Below are 20,238 nucleotides of genomic sequence, written 5' to 3'. Positions count from 1 at the left end.
GTGAAGGAATCAGCTGCAGGAGAGAGTCCCAAACAGATCTAACTAGCATTTCGATGATGAAAATTCATGCTGCTGTTTAATTGCAAATTTTGATCTTGTGTGTTTCAGGAAAAAAGTGCCAGCTCAAATGTAAGACTTAAAACTAACAAAGAGATTCCTGGATTAGTGCATCAACCCAGAGCAAAGTAAGTTCTAGTTCCTACTTTTCTTCTATTGTTTTTAAAACTGAAATTGTTTTCAGAGTGAGCTCCATTTTGCCTACCAGGTAATAAAGACTTCTTATAAAGCTTGAGTAATGGAGATGGTGTGGCCCCAAACAGAATAGCGAGTTCCCAAACACACAATTCATACCAAAGCTGACAGTGAAAGGCCGATTCGAAAAAAAGAGGAATAGTTTTATGACTGTGGATCAGAGAAGAATTTTGAGTAAGACACAAAAGGTGTAACAAAAGTCATTAATATACTACTCTAAAATTAAAAACTTTTACTTATCAAATTGAGAGAAATCACAAAATGGGGAAGACCATATAAATGATAATAGCTAGGTTTCCAGAACATAGATAAGAATTCCTCAAATGACTAAGGACAGAGAAACCATGGACTAACAGGCTAAAGATACCACCTGCCATTTGACTGAAGAGAAAACATGAATGACCAATGTGTATGAAAAAATATTATTTCATACCACCAGATTTGCAAAAATTTAGAAGTCTGACATACAAAAGGTTGACAAGGATGTGGAACAAGAGAAACTCTTAACCTCTGCTGGTGGGAATATGACCTGGTGATTGCTTTGAGAAACAATTTGTATTATCTCATAAAATTGAACCTTTACCCTCCAGCAATTCCACCCCCAGATGTATTCCCTCAAGAAACTCTGGTAACATCCATGCCAGGAGACATATTTTGAAACGTTCATACAGTACTGTTTACGTGAGTTCTTGAGGGTAAAACCGAAGTCCATCTAAAAGATAATGGGTAACAAAACCATGGCATGTTCTTATGGTGGGTATACTGTACGTCAGTGAGAATGAATGATCCCTACCTACACGTTGAGTCAGAGGAATCTTGGAAGTGCAAGGTCAAGGCAGAATAATAAGTGGCAGGGTGTGCCTGTGTGTGGTTTAGTATATCTAAAACTCAAAAACAGAACTAAGACATATAGTGTTTTTAAGGGTAGGTAAAACAATAAAGAATAGCAAGGGCATGAAAAGTCATTAAATTTAGAATAGTGGTTCTTTCTAACTGCGTCATATGGGTGGTCATTATGTGGGTTAATGATTATTTCCTTAATTATTATTCCTAAATGATCAAGTAACATATTTTCTATGCATTTTGTAGTTCACGATTAAAAAGTTTACAAAGGGCTGGAAATACAGCTCAGTGGTAGAACAGTTTCATGGCATGAGTGAGACTCAGTTCAAGATCCAGCATGGGAGGAAAAAGGGTTAAAGAAATAGTAAAAGAAGAAAGATCCTCAATTAAACAAAGAAGAAGGAGAAGAGGTCATGTCACATGAAGATGTGGTGAGCACCCACGACATTTCCTTGGTGGAGGGAACACTGGAAAATATGACTGTTGATCACCAACAGACGATGGTCCATAAATATTTTAATAAACTAGAAAATGCATTTTTTTAGGTTAAAAATAGTAGTTTTCTAGATTGTTCTAGAACTGACTACCTTGACAATGAATTGCACTTTCTATGAAACTCTTAACTGTCTACTGTGGTATTTTTGTGAGTCAACTCTCATTGCTGTGAGCAAAATACCCAACAAGAGCAGCTTAGAAGAGAAAAAGTTTATTTTGGATCATAGTTTTAGAGGGTCAATCCATGGTGGGTCAAATCCATTGCTTTGGGCCAAAGATGAGGCAGACCATAAAGGCAGGAGGGCATGGTGGAGGAACGCTGCTCCACTCCTGGCAACCAGGAAGCATAGAGAGGGCAGGGGCCACAGGGAAGATGCACCCTACCAGGGCATTCCACTGTGACCCACCTCCTTCAGCCACACCCCACCTGCCTACAATTGCCACCCAGTTCGTCAATACTAACTAGGATGGACTGATCAGATTACAGAACTCATAATCTAATCATTTCATCTCTGAAATGATTCATGCATTAATACAGGAGCTTTCGGGGGACAAAACCATAACAATGTTCCACCTAAATATGACAGACACTCTGATGACCAATTTCACAGGTCTGACATAGTTGCCTCCTACTTCAAAATACATTTGACTACTACATGTATGTAATAGCTTCGTAGATCGAGATCATAAACAAAAGAAGTCATTGTATCTCTGGGCCTTCTAAAAAACTGAGACAAACATAACCTCATTCATAATCATTTTAAGCTGGCTTAATATCTGTGCATTGCCACGGCCAGGGCCACTGTGCTATGGCAGTTAGGACATCTGGGGGTGGGTGGGGGTTGGTGATTTAATTTTTACTTTCAGAGAAAATTGAACTCTTTAAAATTCACTTATGGTTTACAATGTCAGTGTAATGATATCACCATTTTCTTCACCCTTAGGTAAACGTTGTTCTATAACCACAACCTCCGTAGTCTGCCTCACACTAATCACTTTTGTGTACTTTGTCTGCCTTTGGGGACAACATATATCTGATAACAACCAGGTCACCTTTTTGTCCAAGCCCTCTGAAGTCTGGAGGAACATAAATACAGCACCTGACTAGCCTGCGTGAGTCCCTGAGTTCAAGCCCCAGAAATACACTGATAGATTGCAATGCTGGGGATCGAACCCAGGGCTTCACGCATGCTAGGTAAGTGCTGTGCTACTGAGCTGTACCCCAACCCTATGCCATTTCAAATGCTTGTCTTATGTCTGACTTACGTGGACAGATTGAATGAGGCGTATTTATTTCTCTGCCCATTATTTACCTTTGACACACTGACATAGCACACTTTCTAGACTGCCGTGTGCTGTGGCTTTCAGGGAAGTTTATTAATTGGCTCAGGTGTTTACATTAAAATTATGAAGAAAATCCTCTGTTTTCTACACAGCAGCAAGTTCACTTGTGTATGTGTTTTAAACTGAATCAGAACATTGGGTACCTGAAATTCAGCTGAGAAATCTTTCTGGGAGGTCAAGTGAAAAGTTTTATTTACTTTTCCTGCTCTGACATGTAAGGATCCAAGGAACCATCATATTTATTATGAAGATGTATGAGATAAGATAAGACTGTGGGTATAGCTCAGTGATAGAGTGCTTGCACAAAAAATAAATAAAATAATCTTAATGTGGTTTTGAATGCTGGTTCCTAATGTTTTACTAAGGATTTTTGCATCTTTGTTCATCAGGGATATTGATCCGTAGTTTTCTTTCCTCAATGTGTCCGTCTCTGGCTTTGGTTTCAGGGTAATACTGGGACTTCGTAGGATAAATATGGGAGTATTCTCCCCTTTCTATTTCATAGCATAATTTGAGAAGGATTGCCATTAGTTCCTCTTTAAAGGTCTGGTAGAACTAAGCTGAGAATCTATTTGGTCTTGCACTTTTCTTTTTTTGGAAAGGTTTAATTACTGCTTCAATCTTGTCACTTGTTACTGGTCTGTTTAGGTTCATGCATATTCTTCTGGTGTATTTTGAATATCATATGTGTCTAGCAATAAAGAATGGGAGAAAATCTTTGCTAGCTACTCTTCTGACAAAGGATTTGTATCTAGATTACATAAAGAACAAAAAGCATTGCCACAAATCAAATAACCCAATCAACAAATGGACAAATAACTGAACAGACATTTCTCAAAGAAATGCAAGTAGCCAACGCACACGTGAAAAAAATGTTCAAGACCCTTAGCAATCAGAGGAATGCAAATTAGAACTACACTGAGATTTCATCTCACTCCAGTTAGAATGGCAATCATCAAGAATATAAATAATGTAAATCCCAACAAGTATGTGGAGAGGAAAGAACACCTATATGTAGTTGGTGGGACCGCAAAATAGTACAACCACTGTGGAAATCAGTATGGAGAGGCCTCAAAAGATGAGGAATGGAACCACCATGTGAGTCAGCTATTCCACTTCTCCGTATTTATCCAAAAGATCTGAAGTCAGCTTACTGTAGTAAACCTGCATTTCCTTGTTTACAGCAGCACAATTCACAATAGCAAAGTTATGAAAACAGCCTCGATGTCTGTCATAGATGAAATGATAAAGAAAATGTGGTGTATATATACAGAATGTTGTGTATGTGCCCAGCCCTAAAGAAGTTATGTCATTGCTGGTAAATGGATGGAAACAGAGCATCGTGCCAAGTGGAATAAGCCAGACTCAAAAAGCCAAGAGATGAATGTTTTCTCTCGTATACAGAAGCTGGAGAGAATAAGAGATGAGAAAAAAAGAGGGATCTCACAAAAACAGCAGGGAGAATAGTAGAGTAGAGGAAGGGGATAGAGGCTGAGGGAGAGGGAAAGAACCATGAAATGCAATTGACCAAATTACGTTATGTGCATATATGTACATATCACAGTGCACTCCACCTTATGCATGATTACAATGCACCAGTTAAAAACAAATAAATAACAGATGGAAGACCAGTAGTGTAGAAAAAGGAGATCAAGGGGAGGAAGGAAGGTAGGGAAAGGGTAGAACTGTGGGTGAAATAGGGCGATTTATATTATGTACATATGTGAATGTGTCACCGTGAATCCCACATTTTTTATGTATTTTAATACATTAATAAACACAATTTTCCATTGTGTATATGTACCACAGTTTCTTTATCCATATGTCAATTGAAGGGCATCTACGTGGGTTCCACAACCTAGCTATTACTCAGCCATAAAGAAGTATAAAATTATGGCATTTGCTGGTAAATGAATGCAGTTGGAAAATATTATGCTAAGTGAAATAGACCAAGCCCAAAAAACTAAAGGCCAAATGTTTTCTCTGATAAGTGCATGACAATATATAATGAGGGAGGTGGCGAGCAGTGTAGAGGAAAATGGGGTGGGAGGGGGTGGGGGACAGAAAGATAGTGGAATGAAACAGACAGTATTACCCTACGCATATGCATGATTACATGAATGGTGTGAATCTACATTGTGCACAACCATAGAAATGAAAGTAGTACCCCATTTGTGTACGATGAATCAAAATGCAGTCTGTAAAAATAAAAAAAATTTAATAAAAAACATGATTTTAAAAATATAAATAAAATTAAGTAAGACAGTGAGCCCCCCCCCCCCCCATGAGTGGAAAGATAGTCACGTTCCATAAGGACAAGTAACTGACAGACCTTCACTTGAGGCCACGTGTAGGCACATTCTTAGCTGCTTTGTTATCTTGGGCAGGTCTTTTGAGTTTCAGTTTTCTCAGACAAAATTGGAAGTGAAAAATTCTAATAAGTCCGGGGATTAAATCAAATAATGTATGCCCAGGGCTTATAACACTGTCTGGTGCTTGCTGAAAATGTCTTAATAATTAGGAAAAAAAAAAAAAAACCACAAATAAATGCCTATTAACAGGAGGCTGGATAAATGAACCGCACTACATTCACATAATGGCGTGTTAGTCAGCAGTTAATCAAATGTTCTGCAGCTTTACGCGATGCCAGATAGACCCTCGAAATACATTATTAGAGGAAAGAGTAATTCCTAAAGGATTGCACAAGGCCCGGTGCACGCTTTATAACATTAAAACAACTAAAGTGGGTAATTGGCTTTTTAAAAGTGCACATAGGGTTGCAGGAAAACCATATCAAAGGCAAGTGACAGAAGGATGGAGACCCTGGCCGTGGCCAAGCACACACAGCGGGGACTAACCTGGAGTTAGCCATAGCTGGTTGTCAGGGTTCTAGCTATTGCTTTTGTTTGGGTTTCGGGGTTGCTTATTATCCTGGTGGGTTTTGTTTTTGGTTTGTTTTTAGTTTTTTTTGAAACAAAATAATTAACTAAATAAATAAAAGTGAGCTGTGTAGGAGTCTGTAGTCAAACAAAGATTAGGGTGACTGTTCCCAGAAGTCCAATTGAAACATAAAGATGATCATGGAGGTACAACAGGATTCAGGCCAAGACCCACCAGGAACCCACTGGGTGACTGAAGTGCACGGTTGCAGATGAAGGGGAGGCAAACCTTCACCTCTCTCCTCCCGGAGTTTCTGGCCTGAACTGAACTGACCTGAGACAGAGCTACAGGAGAGAAGCACACAGACTTCGACGTGTACACCGGAGCCCTCATTGGAAAAGAAGATCCAAAGAGGAATCCACCCCTAAGTGCTTCTATACCGGGTTGGGCAGAAAGAGGTCATTTTGGAAAAGAATCTGAACGACGTGGGGAGATCAGAGGACAGTAGGAGTGATTCTGACAAGGTCTGCTTGTACAGAGTCCCCCGTCTCTAGTGCTAAGAGTACTTCTTTCCTCCTGGCACGGGGAGAGCTTCTTTCAAGGCACTTTTATTTTCCTGCCTTCAGGAAGAAAGGGGGAAGTCGGGGTGCCCTCCTGCATCTGTGGTTTTTCAGTATCTTTTATTTTTTAATTTTTTGTTTTAGTTGTAGATGAACACCATACCTTTATTTTTATTTATTTATTTTTACGTGGTGCTGAGGATGGAACCCAGTGCCTCACACATGCTAGGCAAGTGCTCTACCACTGAACTACAACCCCAGCCCAAGTATCTTGAACTCAAAATAATCATTGTGCCAAAGTGTCATATTGAGGGAGGTGTATTCTACCATCCTTCACAGGTGAAGTATTATTAGGGAGTTAGAACCTTGCTTCCTTTTGGGGAGGGGCTTGGACTTTTATTATTTAGAAACTATTGTTTTTAATTGTTTATTGCAGCGCTGGGGATCGAACCCAGGACCTTGCACCTGGTAGGCGATGGCTGCACCCCTGAGCTACACCCTCAACCCTGGAAACTTTATTTTTTTTAAGTCATTGGAAATGACAGTCATAGATTCTTTAGTCCTGAAGCCCATTTTGCCCAGCATTCCCTAACTTGGTTATTTTGCATGAAGACTTCATAGTGTTCTCTCCATAGTCCCATGTAGCTCAGAAGTCACCAAGCCTTAAGGATGCAGGGTCAGCTCACAGAGCTTCACAGCACAATGGGGGCCACAGGAAGTGCTTCAGAGAAACACTGCCTTCTGTAAGGTAGAATTTAAACAGGTACCAAGGCATATGCTTTTGTAAAAGGTTTCTAGGTGTAACGAATCTTAGAGGTAGTTATAAATGGATGCTACCATAAACTCAAGCCATCAACAATCCAATAGTCCCTTTCTGTTTTCTTGAGCAAAGACAGGGGAGCCAGTAGGTCTTACCTGCTCTGCTCTCCCCAGTCACAGTCATCAAATTGCACATCAGAAGGAATCTAAGAACCAAGTTATTATCCAGGGATAGCCCCTCACAGTGCAGCTTTTATTCTCAAAGATGAGCGCTAATGTTAATGCCACCGTGTTGATCAGATTTCCACATGGGAGGATAGGATCTGTGTTTATCCAGGTGAGACTCATTGATTCAAGGCAGATTAATTCATCAGGATAAAAATTCTGTCTCTGCCCCTGTTGGAAAGATTTCTGTTCCTCTGTCTGGAACAAACCCATGCAGAACAGGGAAGGAAGCCCCGTGCTTTCAGATTACACCACACCTGAGACAATACAAAGATAGCCGGGATCCCATGGGGGCATCTGCTCCTCTGGCAGTTTGTACCACTCTCCCGATGACAGCAGAGTTTATCTGAAAGAGCTTGTCTAGTGCGTGGGGCTTCGATAATAACAACTCTTACCCAGCTGGTAATGAAGCACTGATTTCAAGGTGACGAGAGTGCACCAGTATAGTGTGTGACTCTGCTCGGTGGGTCAGCGACTGAGCCCAAGGCAGACAGGCATTTCTGATGTGCTCAGGTGAACCAAAAGCAGCCAGCGTTCCACAATGCCAAACTGAAACCACTGATGCTTTTGTCACCATCTGTATCCTGAGGTCTGTGGTCTTCACCTGTGGTCTCCAGCCCCTGATCCAGACCCCTAAGCCTGCAATCAGTGCACTGTGATCACAGAGATGGCAAACATGTTTGCAGAGTTAAGATGCCCCCTCTTGTCCCTCTGATATGCATAGGTGTTAGTATTAACCAGAGGTTGCTGTTTTCATGTTGTGACCATTAAATAAAGAAGCAAATGAAAATCAGTAACAATCGTGGGCTGTTAGCAGCAGACAGGACCAAAGACCAGCCTGCTGGTTGACAGATGAGGAACCTGAGGCCCCACACCTCTCCCGGGCTAACAAACTGCTACCTCTGCGAGAGGTCACAGATCACATGAATTGAAATAGAGAACGCTTTGTCAGTTCATTAACAAATATTTATTGCCTTCCTATTATGTGCAAGGTAATATATCCTAAGAACTCCAGCCAGAAAATTTTGACTATCAACTCAAAAACCTAAAAATGTCACTTTTTTCTTGGGATTTCCCAGGGAAACTATGTACATGTATGGTTGTTGATCTATATGAAGATATAAAGGCCTATCTCAATGCCTTTCCTATCTGGGACCTGCAGCTGTCCAGCAACCTCATCTGTCGAGACCTTGGCTAAGAACAGGGGTCTGAGCAGCCACATGGATGCAGGAGGATTCACCTGGTATGCTCAGAGGAAGCCCCAGCTCCCCACGGAGCCTGGTACACTCACTGAGCGAGACACAGCTGAATAAGTTGGCCAGGCCATGACCCAGCATGGACTAGAAGCAGCAGTGGAGGGAAGCTGAGGAGGACTTACGCCTCTCAGATGAGAAAGGACGAGGGGAAAATCTGAAAGGCCAGCAAAGAACTAAAGCTCTGGAGTGTGAGGTCACTTTTGCTTAGAGTCAGCCAGCTCCACCTGTGCAGGTGGCCCTGGCCAGATGTTGCGGTGATTTAAGATCACAGTTATGGCCCCAAGTCAGTAAGTGAAAGTTGAGGAACGTCATGGTGGGTCCGCTATTAAGACTATGCAGTTTAGAAAGGTCTGCATCCAAAGCAGCTCAACTTAAAAAATACTTCGATACTTAAGAAAGTAAAACTCGGAGGAACTGGGAACTGGCCTTTCCACCCAATGTTCCAGAGGAGACTGGCACTGTATTATCACCCCAGATTCCTCTCTGCCTTTCAGACCTGTGTAAGAGAGGTTCTGTTCCCCAAACAGGACATTGACCTTATTTGAATGAGCACGTGGAGGACAGCATAATGACATGACACGTGGGCACATGCTTTGTGAGTGCAAAATGATTAATGGTGTCAGACATTGGCATCATTTTCCTTTTCTATCAGAGCTGGTGTCATGTGCTCACAGATGTAAACTCTTGGTTGGACACATAGGGCAGGACCTCCTCTGAGCCCCACTATCTGTCATAGAAGGCCCCAAGGGTTCCGGGTCATTTGTCCCACTCCCTATGAACCCTAAATTGTGAGGTGTCATGGTAAAGGGACTTAAGATGACTTCTCTCCACACCTGACTTGAAGAGAAGAAGCCATTCTAAAGTCCACCTCCACCCCACCCCAGACACTACAACCAGTAGGCGCCAAGTGTAACTGCAAGGAACTCTGCACATCTCTGCCCAGCATCCTCAGCTCCTTGGAAAACCCACGCTATGTGCTCGGTAGAAACAACCGTCCTTAAAACCACATTGCCACTGAGACCCTTGCTGCCCAGACCCTTCCCATCTGTGACTGCTCTCTGCTCACCTTGCCTTCATAGATTTTGTCCCCACTAATGCGTCCACATCTTACTGAGCAGCTATTCCGTGGTGTAGGACAGACAGGGCGAGGGCTGCTCAGACATGCCTCCCAACGAGCTCCCACATCCCAGAGCCATCAGTCCCAGACAGGTGCATTCACTGTCCCCGGTGTAGAAAGTGAGAGGGGGCATTGTGGGGCCATCGCTGTGTCCTCTGTTTGTCTCCATCCCTCACCTGCACAGTCAGCTGCATACACGCTGATACTGAAAATCTCTGTAAAATACGCATTTCAGTATCACTGGGATGGATTTTCTTTTTATGTTACACACAGGGTTGAAATATGCCGTGTTCTACTTTGCTGGCTATATTTCTTTTTTTAAATCACAAACACATACACCTTCCAGTAACATTACTATAAATAACACCTGTACACTGAAAGGAAATTGTATTCCTTAAATCATAGGCACTGATAGACCACTATGAAACATTTGCGGGATTACTTGTAATGACATTTATCCTTAATATAACTTCAGAGTATTTCAGTGAAAAAGTCTGCAATAAATCAGTGTCCGTCCCAAGTTTAGAGATTGGCCATTTTTCATTTGAGGAGTTTAGGTTTAAGAAAACATTGAAACATGCTCAACTATTGTTTGTGTTTCAGCATGCACATCTCTGAAAGCCAACAAGAATTCTTCAGAATGCTGGATGAAAAAATTGAAAAGGTAAGAAGTAAACTAAATTGATTACATGTTTTAAGGGCAATGTCTAATCACTGTATAAATCAGGAATACAATATTCTTATGTCTGCGTTAGGAAGCTTTTTGTAAGGAGGAGGGTACAGAGTTAAAAGTGTGGGTGAAAAAATTTGTAAGGTGAGGGCATGCTGTCACTCATTAAAGTGGGTGAAGTCAGGTACCACTCTGAGTTCTTTAAAAACATACCGAGCTCAATTAATTCCTATCTCAGAATAATGGCTTGTCTCCAGCACCCACCCATACAGTGGTATATAGATAAAACAGACAGGTATTAACTGCATTTCACAGACAAGGAGACGGAGGCTCAGAATACTCGAGTAGCTCACCCAGATTTGCAACTCTGTTGTAGTAGTTACCCCTTACCTGCCGTTCCTTTTCCATGGTTTCAGTTACCCACGGTCAACCAAGCTCCAAAAATATTATATGGAAAATTCCAAAAATAATCTCAGATAACTTTTATTACAGTGTATTGCTCTGATTCTATTTATTGTTAATCTCTTACCGTGTCCAGTTTGTAAATTGAACTTTATTATAGGTATGTATGCTCAGTCACGCACCGTGTAATGATGGTTTGGTCAATGACGGCATAGCCAAGGGTGGTCACATGAGCTTGTCATCTACTGACTCCTGTCACCTAGTGATTTTTGTGGCTGTCCTGATGTAATAGCACAACACTTCACTTATGTGTTTGTGGTGATGCTGCTGTAAATAAACCTACTGCGCTGCCAGTCACGTAAGAGTATGAAATATCCAATTATGTACAGTACGTAATTCTCGATGATGATACTAAGGGGTGGTGTGACTGGTATATGCACACACCACACTGTACTCCTTTGGTTATTTTAGAGCGCACTCCTTCTAGTTAACATGAGGCTCACTGTAAAGCAATGCCACGTCACACCAGCAGTAGCCCCTGTGTGCTGTCCTGCTTACTGGCCTCTTGATTGCATCCAGAGGCTGACCCATACCATCTAGGTTAGTGTAGGTGCACTCTACAATCTTTGCACAATGACAAAATTACCTAATGAGGCATTTCTCAGAATGTGTCTTTATCATTAAGTGACATGTGACTGTATAGGAGAAAACAGAACATGTAGGGTTTGGTACCCTCCTCTGCTTGTAGAATCCACTGGTGGTCTTGGGACGTATCCTCCACGTATCAAGTTGAAATTCCAGCCCAGCTCTGCCCGACTCCCTGTTGCTTCCCCAGCAGCGTATGGGTTTATGTTGACAGTGAGACGCAGAATTGATCTGTGTGGAAATGGAGGGTGCAATTTTGATATCAGATTGCCATATGCTAATCGACTGAATGAAACATGAAATGTGATAATATTTAAGGGCTTACTTGTAGAATTTAAATTTATCCCTGCAGAGGAGTAAATTTTAAATGTTAAAAGTTATAAATCTGAGTATTGCAATTTGTGAACTTTATTCTAAAGAAGAGTAAAATCTAAATTTTAACATAACTTACTATGGTGAAGTCACCACAGGCTGATTTTATAATTTTTTCAGTTTCAATTTTGATTTCTTTTTACTTTTTGTGGTCCTTTTACCTGTGTATTTCTTTGTGAATTCCTAAGTTGTGACATATATCACGTAATGGAAGATAATGAAGGAGGTATGTTGGCAATACACCCCATTTTGAGGTGGACCCCTGGAAGAATAACCAGTTGTTTAATCTTCTGCCACGCTAAAAGACACATTAGATACTCTAATGTGAAAAATAGTGGTAGATAATGAATTGAAATGGTAGTTTAATCTATAGTGTTCCCTGGTTATGCATAAATATTTAAGATGACTTTTTAGATAGAAAACTTCATCTTGGAGAAACTACCAAGTTTCACATATTGGTTCAAAAGCTGTTTACTTAGCTTGTTGATAACATTTGTTTTAGTGAAGAGAAACAAAAAGAAATATTTGCTCCCACTGTAATGATAAAGATCTTTTCTTTTTCTGCTTGTTTGGTTTTTTCCCCCCACTAGCTTCTTCGTAATAAAAGATCCACTAGTAGTTAGAGGTAGACTGGAAAAATGGAAACCTGAATTTTAAGTTATCTTTTTGAACAACATTTACAAGACATTTAAGATGACCTAATCTCTTTCCAGCTTGTTTCCGTTATTGAAATTCTACCACCTTTTACTCAAACAAAGTGTAGTTCATTGCTTCCATCTGAAATTTGATTTCTCTGTCTCCTTTTGCATCCAGGATATAGACTATGTTGTGTTTAGTGGAACAAAAACAAAGTTTGTAATTTGATCATTTATTGAATGAAACCTTCCCTGGACAAAGGAGCATTTGTAGATTCAATATAAACAATGTTTCCACTATTGAGTGTGTGTGTGTGTGTGTGTGTGTGTGTGTGTGTGTGGTGGTGGTGGTGGTGGTGGTGATGGTGATGGATATAACCCCAGGCCTTGTGCAAGGTGTGTGCTACCTCTGAGCTACACCCCTAGCATCAATACATTTACATTTAGAGAAAAGCTGTTGCTTCAGCTGACATTCACCAGTTGATTTCTACAGGAATTTTCTCTCCTGTCTGAGCCAGGCTATTCTGTTTCTCCTCTCTTACCTAAAATCCATCATTCTGAATATTTTGAATTTACTATCCTATGTTATCATTAAAATATTAAGCATCCAAAAATCAAAATGCTGCTTCTTAATATATGTGTTTGGTGTAGTGTAATCTTTGCTGTTAGTTCATATCATCAAAATTGAAACTTAGATTCTTCTGAATGTTTTTATGGGCTTTTTCCATGGTTAAATATTTCTTTGGTCAAGACTAGCATGAGGGCAATCATTCATGTAGCCCAGATATATTCTTTTAAGTATTATAGGGTCGATTTAAAAAAAAGATTGCCTGGAACTTTGAGCTGAGAGACTGAGTCATGTGAGAGACCTTGAGTTTTAAGATTTCATCTCTCCCTGAAACCTCCAGGAATTCCATTTTTCCTCCTTAAATTGTTCAGAAACTGAATCAAGTGAACCTCTGGAGACACTGCTCTGCCCTTCCTGCACTCTCCCATTGCATTTCCTGGATGCTTGTGGGGTTTGGTTCCTGTTTGCCTTCCAACTCCCCCCTTCTGGATACCAGAGGAAAATCTCTACTCTGTGTCACTCAAAATAGATGTAAAACACCACTAGTATATGGAACTGAGACTGTCAGAGGGTTTAATATTCATGGTAAAACTTACTTTGAACTGATTCTGAATGACTCTAGAGTTTGTCACAGTGCAGAACTGCAATTTCTTTTGCACCAAAGTTGGGCAAATGGTTTTCTAAGAAGTTAGTAGTGACTTCTCCCCAAATGCAATGTTAATTAAAAGAAAACAAATTCAGTATATACTGAAGACCAGACATTATACTATTTTTTCAGGAAACAAATAGGAAATATGTAATACAAAATAGTGGGAAACAGTCCCTTTCATTGGCCAGTTCCATTTTTAAAGGGAGTTTCTTTAGAATGTGATTATTTTACTGATAGAGGAATCCGTCATCTGTCGCCACCATCTTCCCCACCCTGGACCCCTGTCGTTGCTGAGATTGTCCTGTACTGAACACAAGCATCTGCCTCCTGATTTCTTTTTACTTTTTTTGGCCCTTTTACCTGGGTATTTCTTTGTGAATTCCTAAGTTGTGATATATCTCACTTAATGGAAGATAATGAAGGGACATGTAGTACTGGCACAGGGGGGCCATGGCGCTGAGCTGCATCCGAGGATGACCAAAGGAGAGACAGGGTCAGAGCGAAGGACATTCAAATAAGCATTATAATCTGCTTGACTTGCTTTTGCTTTTGCTTTTAGAGAATAAAAAAATATTGTGAGTCCATGGGAGCGACCTCATTTCTTTTTATCTCATCATTTCTCACTCTGATATCTACCCATTATTCCATTAGAATCTGTAGTTGTCACCATGCTCGACAACACACAGGCTCCTAATTTTATTTGAAGTACTGACATTTGCCTCAGTTTGAGCTTTAAGAAAATGAGTTTGTTGCAGAACAAGACGGTGATTTTTTTTTTTTAACTCTAATCTTTCAATGTTTCTAGAGGAGAAAGCCAGGATCTAGATTAAAAAATTGGACTATGGCATTTTACGATATGATATTAAGTATAGGTAACTTCGGATTTTAGGGTATGCCTTCCCCTGGTACATTTCAATTTACTTGTATGAAGCTGAAAAGGCAAGTAAAAAAAAGAAATTTAAGTATCTGCAATTTGTAGCATCTTCTATAGGCAAAATGAAAGTTTATAGTTTTGTTTTATGAGAATGTACAAACCCAACCAATAACTAATGAGTCTTTTGCTCTTGCAAAGAATACCCTGAATATTAAGTAAGGAATGTCTCAGGACAAGGCTTTTTGCATCTGGCTAGTTTTCTCAAGCAAGGCTTCTAAAACTTTGTTCGGCCTTGGGCATCTTTTTAAACTCTTCTCAAAATTACAAAGACTCTCCTCCCTATAAAAATGCACATAGTATCACAAACACTATAATTTCAGGTTTTATAATTCCATGGAACCTGTCCGTAGAGCCAGAAAAGGACCGGTAGCTCTCTTTATGGCACATCATTGATGTGATTCCCTTTCATCCAGGGCCCAGCTGTTCCAGGGAGCTCAGGTAGTGACCTTATCCATGTACATCTTTGGCTTTAAAGAGAAGGAGGAAACCTCGTGCAGATGACTCTACGCAAACCCATTCTCCTTCCTTTGTTTTCCTTTCTTTTCTTCTTCTCCTTAAAATAGTTCAAAGTGCCCCCAAGGCTGAGCCATCAGCATGCCTACTATATCTTGCATCTTCCTATATGATTTTGAGACTCTGGCTTTGTTGACTGGAATCATTCAACACGATATATTGAGGAAATGTCTGCCAAAGAGCAAGATTTTAAATCAGCTGATTTTAAAAGATGTTTATCTATAGACTTTTAAACCTATGAGATAGTCAACTACACTGAGAAAACATTTGGGCTCCAGAAATGACCTGATTCCCTTGGCCCCATAACTAATCTAGCTGATGAGAAAGATCAAGGGCTCCTCTTAATATCACATCAGGTCTGTCTGACCCTCATCCCGAGTCAGCGGGTCAGAGGTCAGAAGGTGCTTGCTTTTCATCTGGTGAACAAGAACCAGGATGTGGGGCTCTGTGTATGGACCCCTCCTCTGGAGGCTGTTTAACCTCAGCATTGCAGTAGAACAATAAATAATGTTTGGCCCATGCGACTGATGTAATGGGTTTTACTTTCTGGGGGTGTGTTTAAAAGCCTCCTCCATCACTCCTCCTGCAAGTAATAAGAAAACCCGGGCCTGCTGGGTGTAACCCTAAAGGATGTTCCACGGCCTACCCCACCCTGCGTGTGTGTTCGGGAAGTGGGCTTGGCTGCTGTACCACCCCATGGAATAATTCCTCGCAGCACATCCTGACTTTTGCCACCAACTGAGCCCTTCTTTGCGTCTCCTCTCCCTTCCTCCCCTTGTTTTGTCTTCTCTCTCTCCCATGAGCACCTCTCCCCATTTGTCGGCCAAAGTGAAGCCATAATTACAAAGGGCAAGGCTGTGACTCAGTCTCGTTTTGTCTTTCTCCTTACCACACAGCTTCATGCAGATGCCTCCCTGTTCATTGAGATGGCGACCCTGGTGTAGGAACCACTGGCCAAGTGTGAGCTCACTCTGGGCCTTCAGAGTAAGCTCACTCCTGGCGTTCCCTGCTGCTGGTAGGAGTGGGTGGTGCAGGCAAGAGAGGGAATCAGGCCCCAAACCTTGGCCTCTGCTCTCTCTTTTTTATTTCTGGAGAGCTTGATTTTCAGAGAATTCTCGAAGTTCTGTCAGCCTGGTTCTTCAAAAAGCAGCAAAAGGAGAAGAGTTCAGATTCTGAAGCCATAGAGTCCTGAATGCAAAGAAGAACCATGCCATTCTATGGTGGAGTCATGACTGACTGCTCTGAATTCAGCAGGAGGGTGGAGCAGTCAGTGAATGATTTCATTTTTGCCAGTGGGTGGGGAAAGGTAGCCCAGGGTACCCCTTGGAGCCACCAAGCTGTGTCTTGTTCCCTTGGTCTGTTCCCATTCAGCTTCTCTTTTTTCTTACTCTTCTATGGCTGTCCATTTTCCTCCCTTCCTGTGATCTTGCAACCACGTGCCTGGCTTCAACCCTGCAGAGAACCCTATGGAATAGAGACAGTGCCCATCTTAGTAACCACTGCTACATTATTTAAGAATATCTAAAAGAATCGAATGCATTAAACATATCCCTAAAGATAAGAATTGGGTCTGACCTGTCTTTGTTTCCCTAGAACCTAGCACAGAGTGTAAGAAACTTGTTAAATGAGTGAATGGTGCAGATAGGACCTTTGGGAGTCAGACAGAGGCAAATGCATGCAAAGGATGGAGATATGATGGGAAGAACCTGTGGTAGAGGGCCCAGTGTGATAGGAGGTATACAGTTGTAACAGCTTGGAGCAGCATAGCAGGTGTATGGCAGGTATGTTGCCAGAAAACAGACAAGAGTCCAGGTAGCATGGTGCAAGAGAAAGAACCTGCGCTTCAAACCTGGGCCAAATCCAAGGACTGACTCCTGTCCTAGCTGCGAGACAAAGCTCGCAGGTAGAGTTGCTAGCGGAGTTTTTGCTCTGTTGTAGATATTCTATAACTGGTAGCTTTTATCTTGGTTGGCTTGGCCTGTGTCCATATCATCCCTACCATTCATACAGGAGGGAATGAGGGGTGGGGCTGAGGCTGATACTGAGAATACAGAACTTAAGCAAGTGCCTTCCTGAGGCAGAAGATCCCCTTCATAGCTGGAGTGTGAGAACAGGACACTTCCCAGCCAATGGATCCACCTCCCTGCTCTGTGGTAAAAACATGCTCAAGAGTTCAAGCCTTGTGAACGTTTATAGATCCATTAAATCACCTGTGCTGGCTTCTGAGCTGTGATTACAGAATGAGTCAGGGAGTCAGTGGCTTGGGCATGACTGAACTCCCTATCTATATTTTTCCTGTTTGAAGCCTTCATTCTTTTTTAATTTCTCTGGGTTTTTTTCTTTTTTTCCCAAAAACTTTTATGAGTCTTAAAAAAATTTTTTTTCATTAATATCAGCCTCAAAATGCTTGTAGTAACAACAGCAACAAAATGCTGGGAAAGGCAACTCTCAACCAAACCATCTAAATGGTGAGAGTGGCTTATGCTTCCTTTAATTAGCTTGCCTTGAATGTGCTCTCTGGATGCAGAAATGAGCCAGGGCCAGGGGACGCGCCAAAGGAGCAATCAGAGGAGTCTTGCCTTTAGGGAGCTTCTACTATTGAGTTGGAAAGAACTTGAAAGGGGATCACCCAGTTTACTCCCAACGTCTTCATCTCCCTCTGTGGCAAAGAATGAGACATGCCCATATTTATCAGTCGGAGAGGCCTTAGGGCTCAATGAGCTCTGCGTAGTTCTTGAAACATTTTATTCTGAGGTCTCTTGTTATTTGATTCCTCTCTTGGGAATTCCATTCCTGGAGAAAGTTTTTAGGTCTGACGCTTCTGAACTGCCCTCACTCTGATGCCATTTTCTCCATAGATCCACAAAAGGAGTAGCAAAATATTTTAAGCTCCTATTTTCAAAGTTGATTATTGGTGGTTTGGGGCTATGTAGTCATCCCCTGCCTCCCTCAGGGTTTGTAACAAGTTGCAAATAGACACAAGGAGCGGTGGGTCTCGAGTCAGTATCCACCTTATTAATGAGCTGAGTGATCCCAGACACGGGTCCAGAACTAGTTTGAAATATATCAGCAACACTGAGAACGTTGAGAGGACTAGTTACCAGAATATGAAAAGAAGAGCCATTAACATAAACCAGTAAAAACCATCTATCAAACTTCTTGGTATATATCCTTGGATTCTCTTATACATGTGCAGTGAAGTTCACTGTAGAATTCTCTGTTCAGTGGAAGGAAGGAAGGGCAAAAAGGAGGGAGGGAGAGAGGAAGGAAGGATGGAAGGAGGGAGGGAGGGAGGGAGGGAAGGAAAGAGAAACACTAGAAGCAACCTAAGTGCCCACCATGAAGGAGTAAATAAATAAAATCCCCTATATTCCTATAGTGCAAAATCATGCAACAATTAAAACAAATGAACTAAGTATGTGTGTGTATGTCCACAACTGGAATATGCAAATCATATTATTAAATGAATAGAGGAATATGCAAAATAGAATTGTATGGTACCATATGAATTAAAAGCACAAATGACGTAGTATATTGTTTATAGCTGGACATCCAGCAAGTATTTATTAAGCGCAAGTTATCTACCAGATACTGATAGTCTGCGATACGCACCCAGGCTTGCTCAACTCCTAGCACCAGAAAATAAAATAAACTGGAAAAACAATCATCAAACCCGTGACTGCTGTTGGGCCTGGGATGGAGAATTGGACCAGGAGAGTAATTTCATTTCTTAGGTGGGACAGGACGTGGGCGTAGGGTGTGGGAGGCGCTAAAGCAGGTGATACAGAATAATACTAGTTCATACATCTGAGTGGTGGGCCTATAGCATTTGATCCATTCTTTATATCTTTCTGTGACTTTTAAATCTCTAAACGTCAGAGGAAGTCTGTGAAAACAGGAAAATGTTGATGACAAAATGTCCAGTGGAAGGAAAGCAGACCACACAGTGGCTACTGGCTTGCTCACAATCCCACTGCACCCAGCATGTGCATCCGAGAGGAAGAAAACCCCCAGGAAGCATCAACCTGTGGGTGGGGAGCCATGCTCTAAGTCACCCGAAATGCTCCTATTTGAGATTTCATCTGAAATCACGACTCTTTCCATGGGCTGCCACCATTGTGGCGGCAGAAGCAATCGAACTGCCCAACCTGTGGTGAACTGCTGTTCTGGTTGACCAGTTAGGCTGGTGGTGACAACTCTGCTTTCAGTCGACACTTGATAACCCATGAAGCCAAGTGCTCTCCACGCTTCAGCCAGTTCTGCAGGTCCCGCCTCTCAGGTGTCCTCTGGGCTCCCCCAGGCTCCCGTCATCTTCTCAAAGGGCTCATTCCCAGGAAACACATAGGGCTAATCAGGCAGGAGTCTCCGCAGCATGCATAATGAAGTGCCTTGGACCCTGCTTGTCTCCCTCTTCTTGGGTGCCTGCAGCTTGGCCTCTGGGAAGAGAAAGAAAGCCAAACAGAAGTGTTCTCCCAACCCTGGGCCCAGGGTCCCACTCCTCCCTGCCCCCAGGGCCCCTCTGCCCCCCATCTGGCTAGCCCACTGTTCTCCACCTACTCCCAACAGGGCCCTCCCCTCAGTGGCAGCAACTCGCACTTCCTAGTCTGAAAGCAGAGAATGGAAGGAAGGCGAGACCTGGGATCCAGCCGTGTCCGTGCCCTTTGTGGGGAGGAAGGAAAGGAACCAACCTGAGAAGTGGGTCACTCATCCCTCCCTCTTCGGGCAGCTCAGCCCATGCAGTAAGAGAGGCCAACATCTTCCATTTCCTCCTGTGACTGACTGGATCAGCCACCACCAGAGACCCTCAGGGGCTGAGAGGGGAGGGTCCAAAGCAGCCAGCTGGGTTCTCCAATCCAGCAGGAATGCTCCTAGGACTCCTTCTGACAGTTCCCAGTGAACTATGAGGAAGATGTGAGATTAGTCTCCCCAAACCTCCATCCTTGTTCCCTATAAATTCTAGGAAAAGCAATTGATTCAGGGCAAAGAGTTTGTCCGGAAGCACTTCTCTGTCAAGAGGCAGGTGAATTGGAATTCCAGATTTGCTAAAACCCATCATCCAAAAAGAAGTGAATCTCGGGGGTGATCCAGTAGGGCCCAGTCTACGTAGTGGGTTGTCCCA

General features: G+C 42.1%; 1 protein-coding gene across 1 annotated transcript in view; it reads left to right on the top strand.

Moving 5' to 3' along the window:
• C12H1orf21 (chromosome 12 C1orf21 homolog) overlaps window positions 1–20,238 on the top strand; it is a 220,764-nt gene that overhangs the window by 185,111 nt on the left and 15,415 nt on the right. Inside the window, exons 4-5 of the mRNA XM_047520488.1 lie at window positions 109–185; window positions 10,335–10,395. Of these exons, the coding sequence (XP_047376444.1) occupies window positions 109–185; window positions 10,335–10,395 (138 nt within the window). The remainder of the gene's footprint in view (window positions 1–108; window positions 186–10,334; window positions 10,396–20,238) is intronic.

Source organism: Sciurus carolinensis, chromosome 12 (assembly GCF_902686445.1).
Source record: "Sciurus carolinensis chromosome 12, mSciCar1.2, whole genome shotgun sequence".
NCBI lineage: Eukaryota > Metazoa > Chordata > Mammalia > Rodentia > Sciuridae > Sciurus > Sciurus carolinensis.
This window is presented reverse-complemented; position numbering and strand designations above follow the sequence as displayed.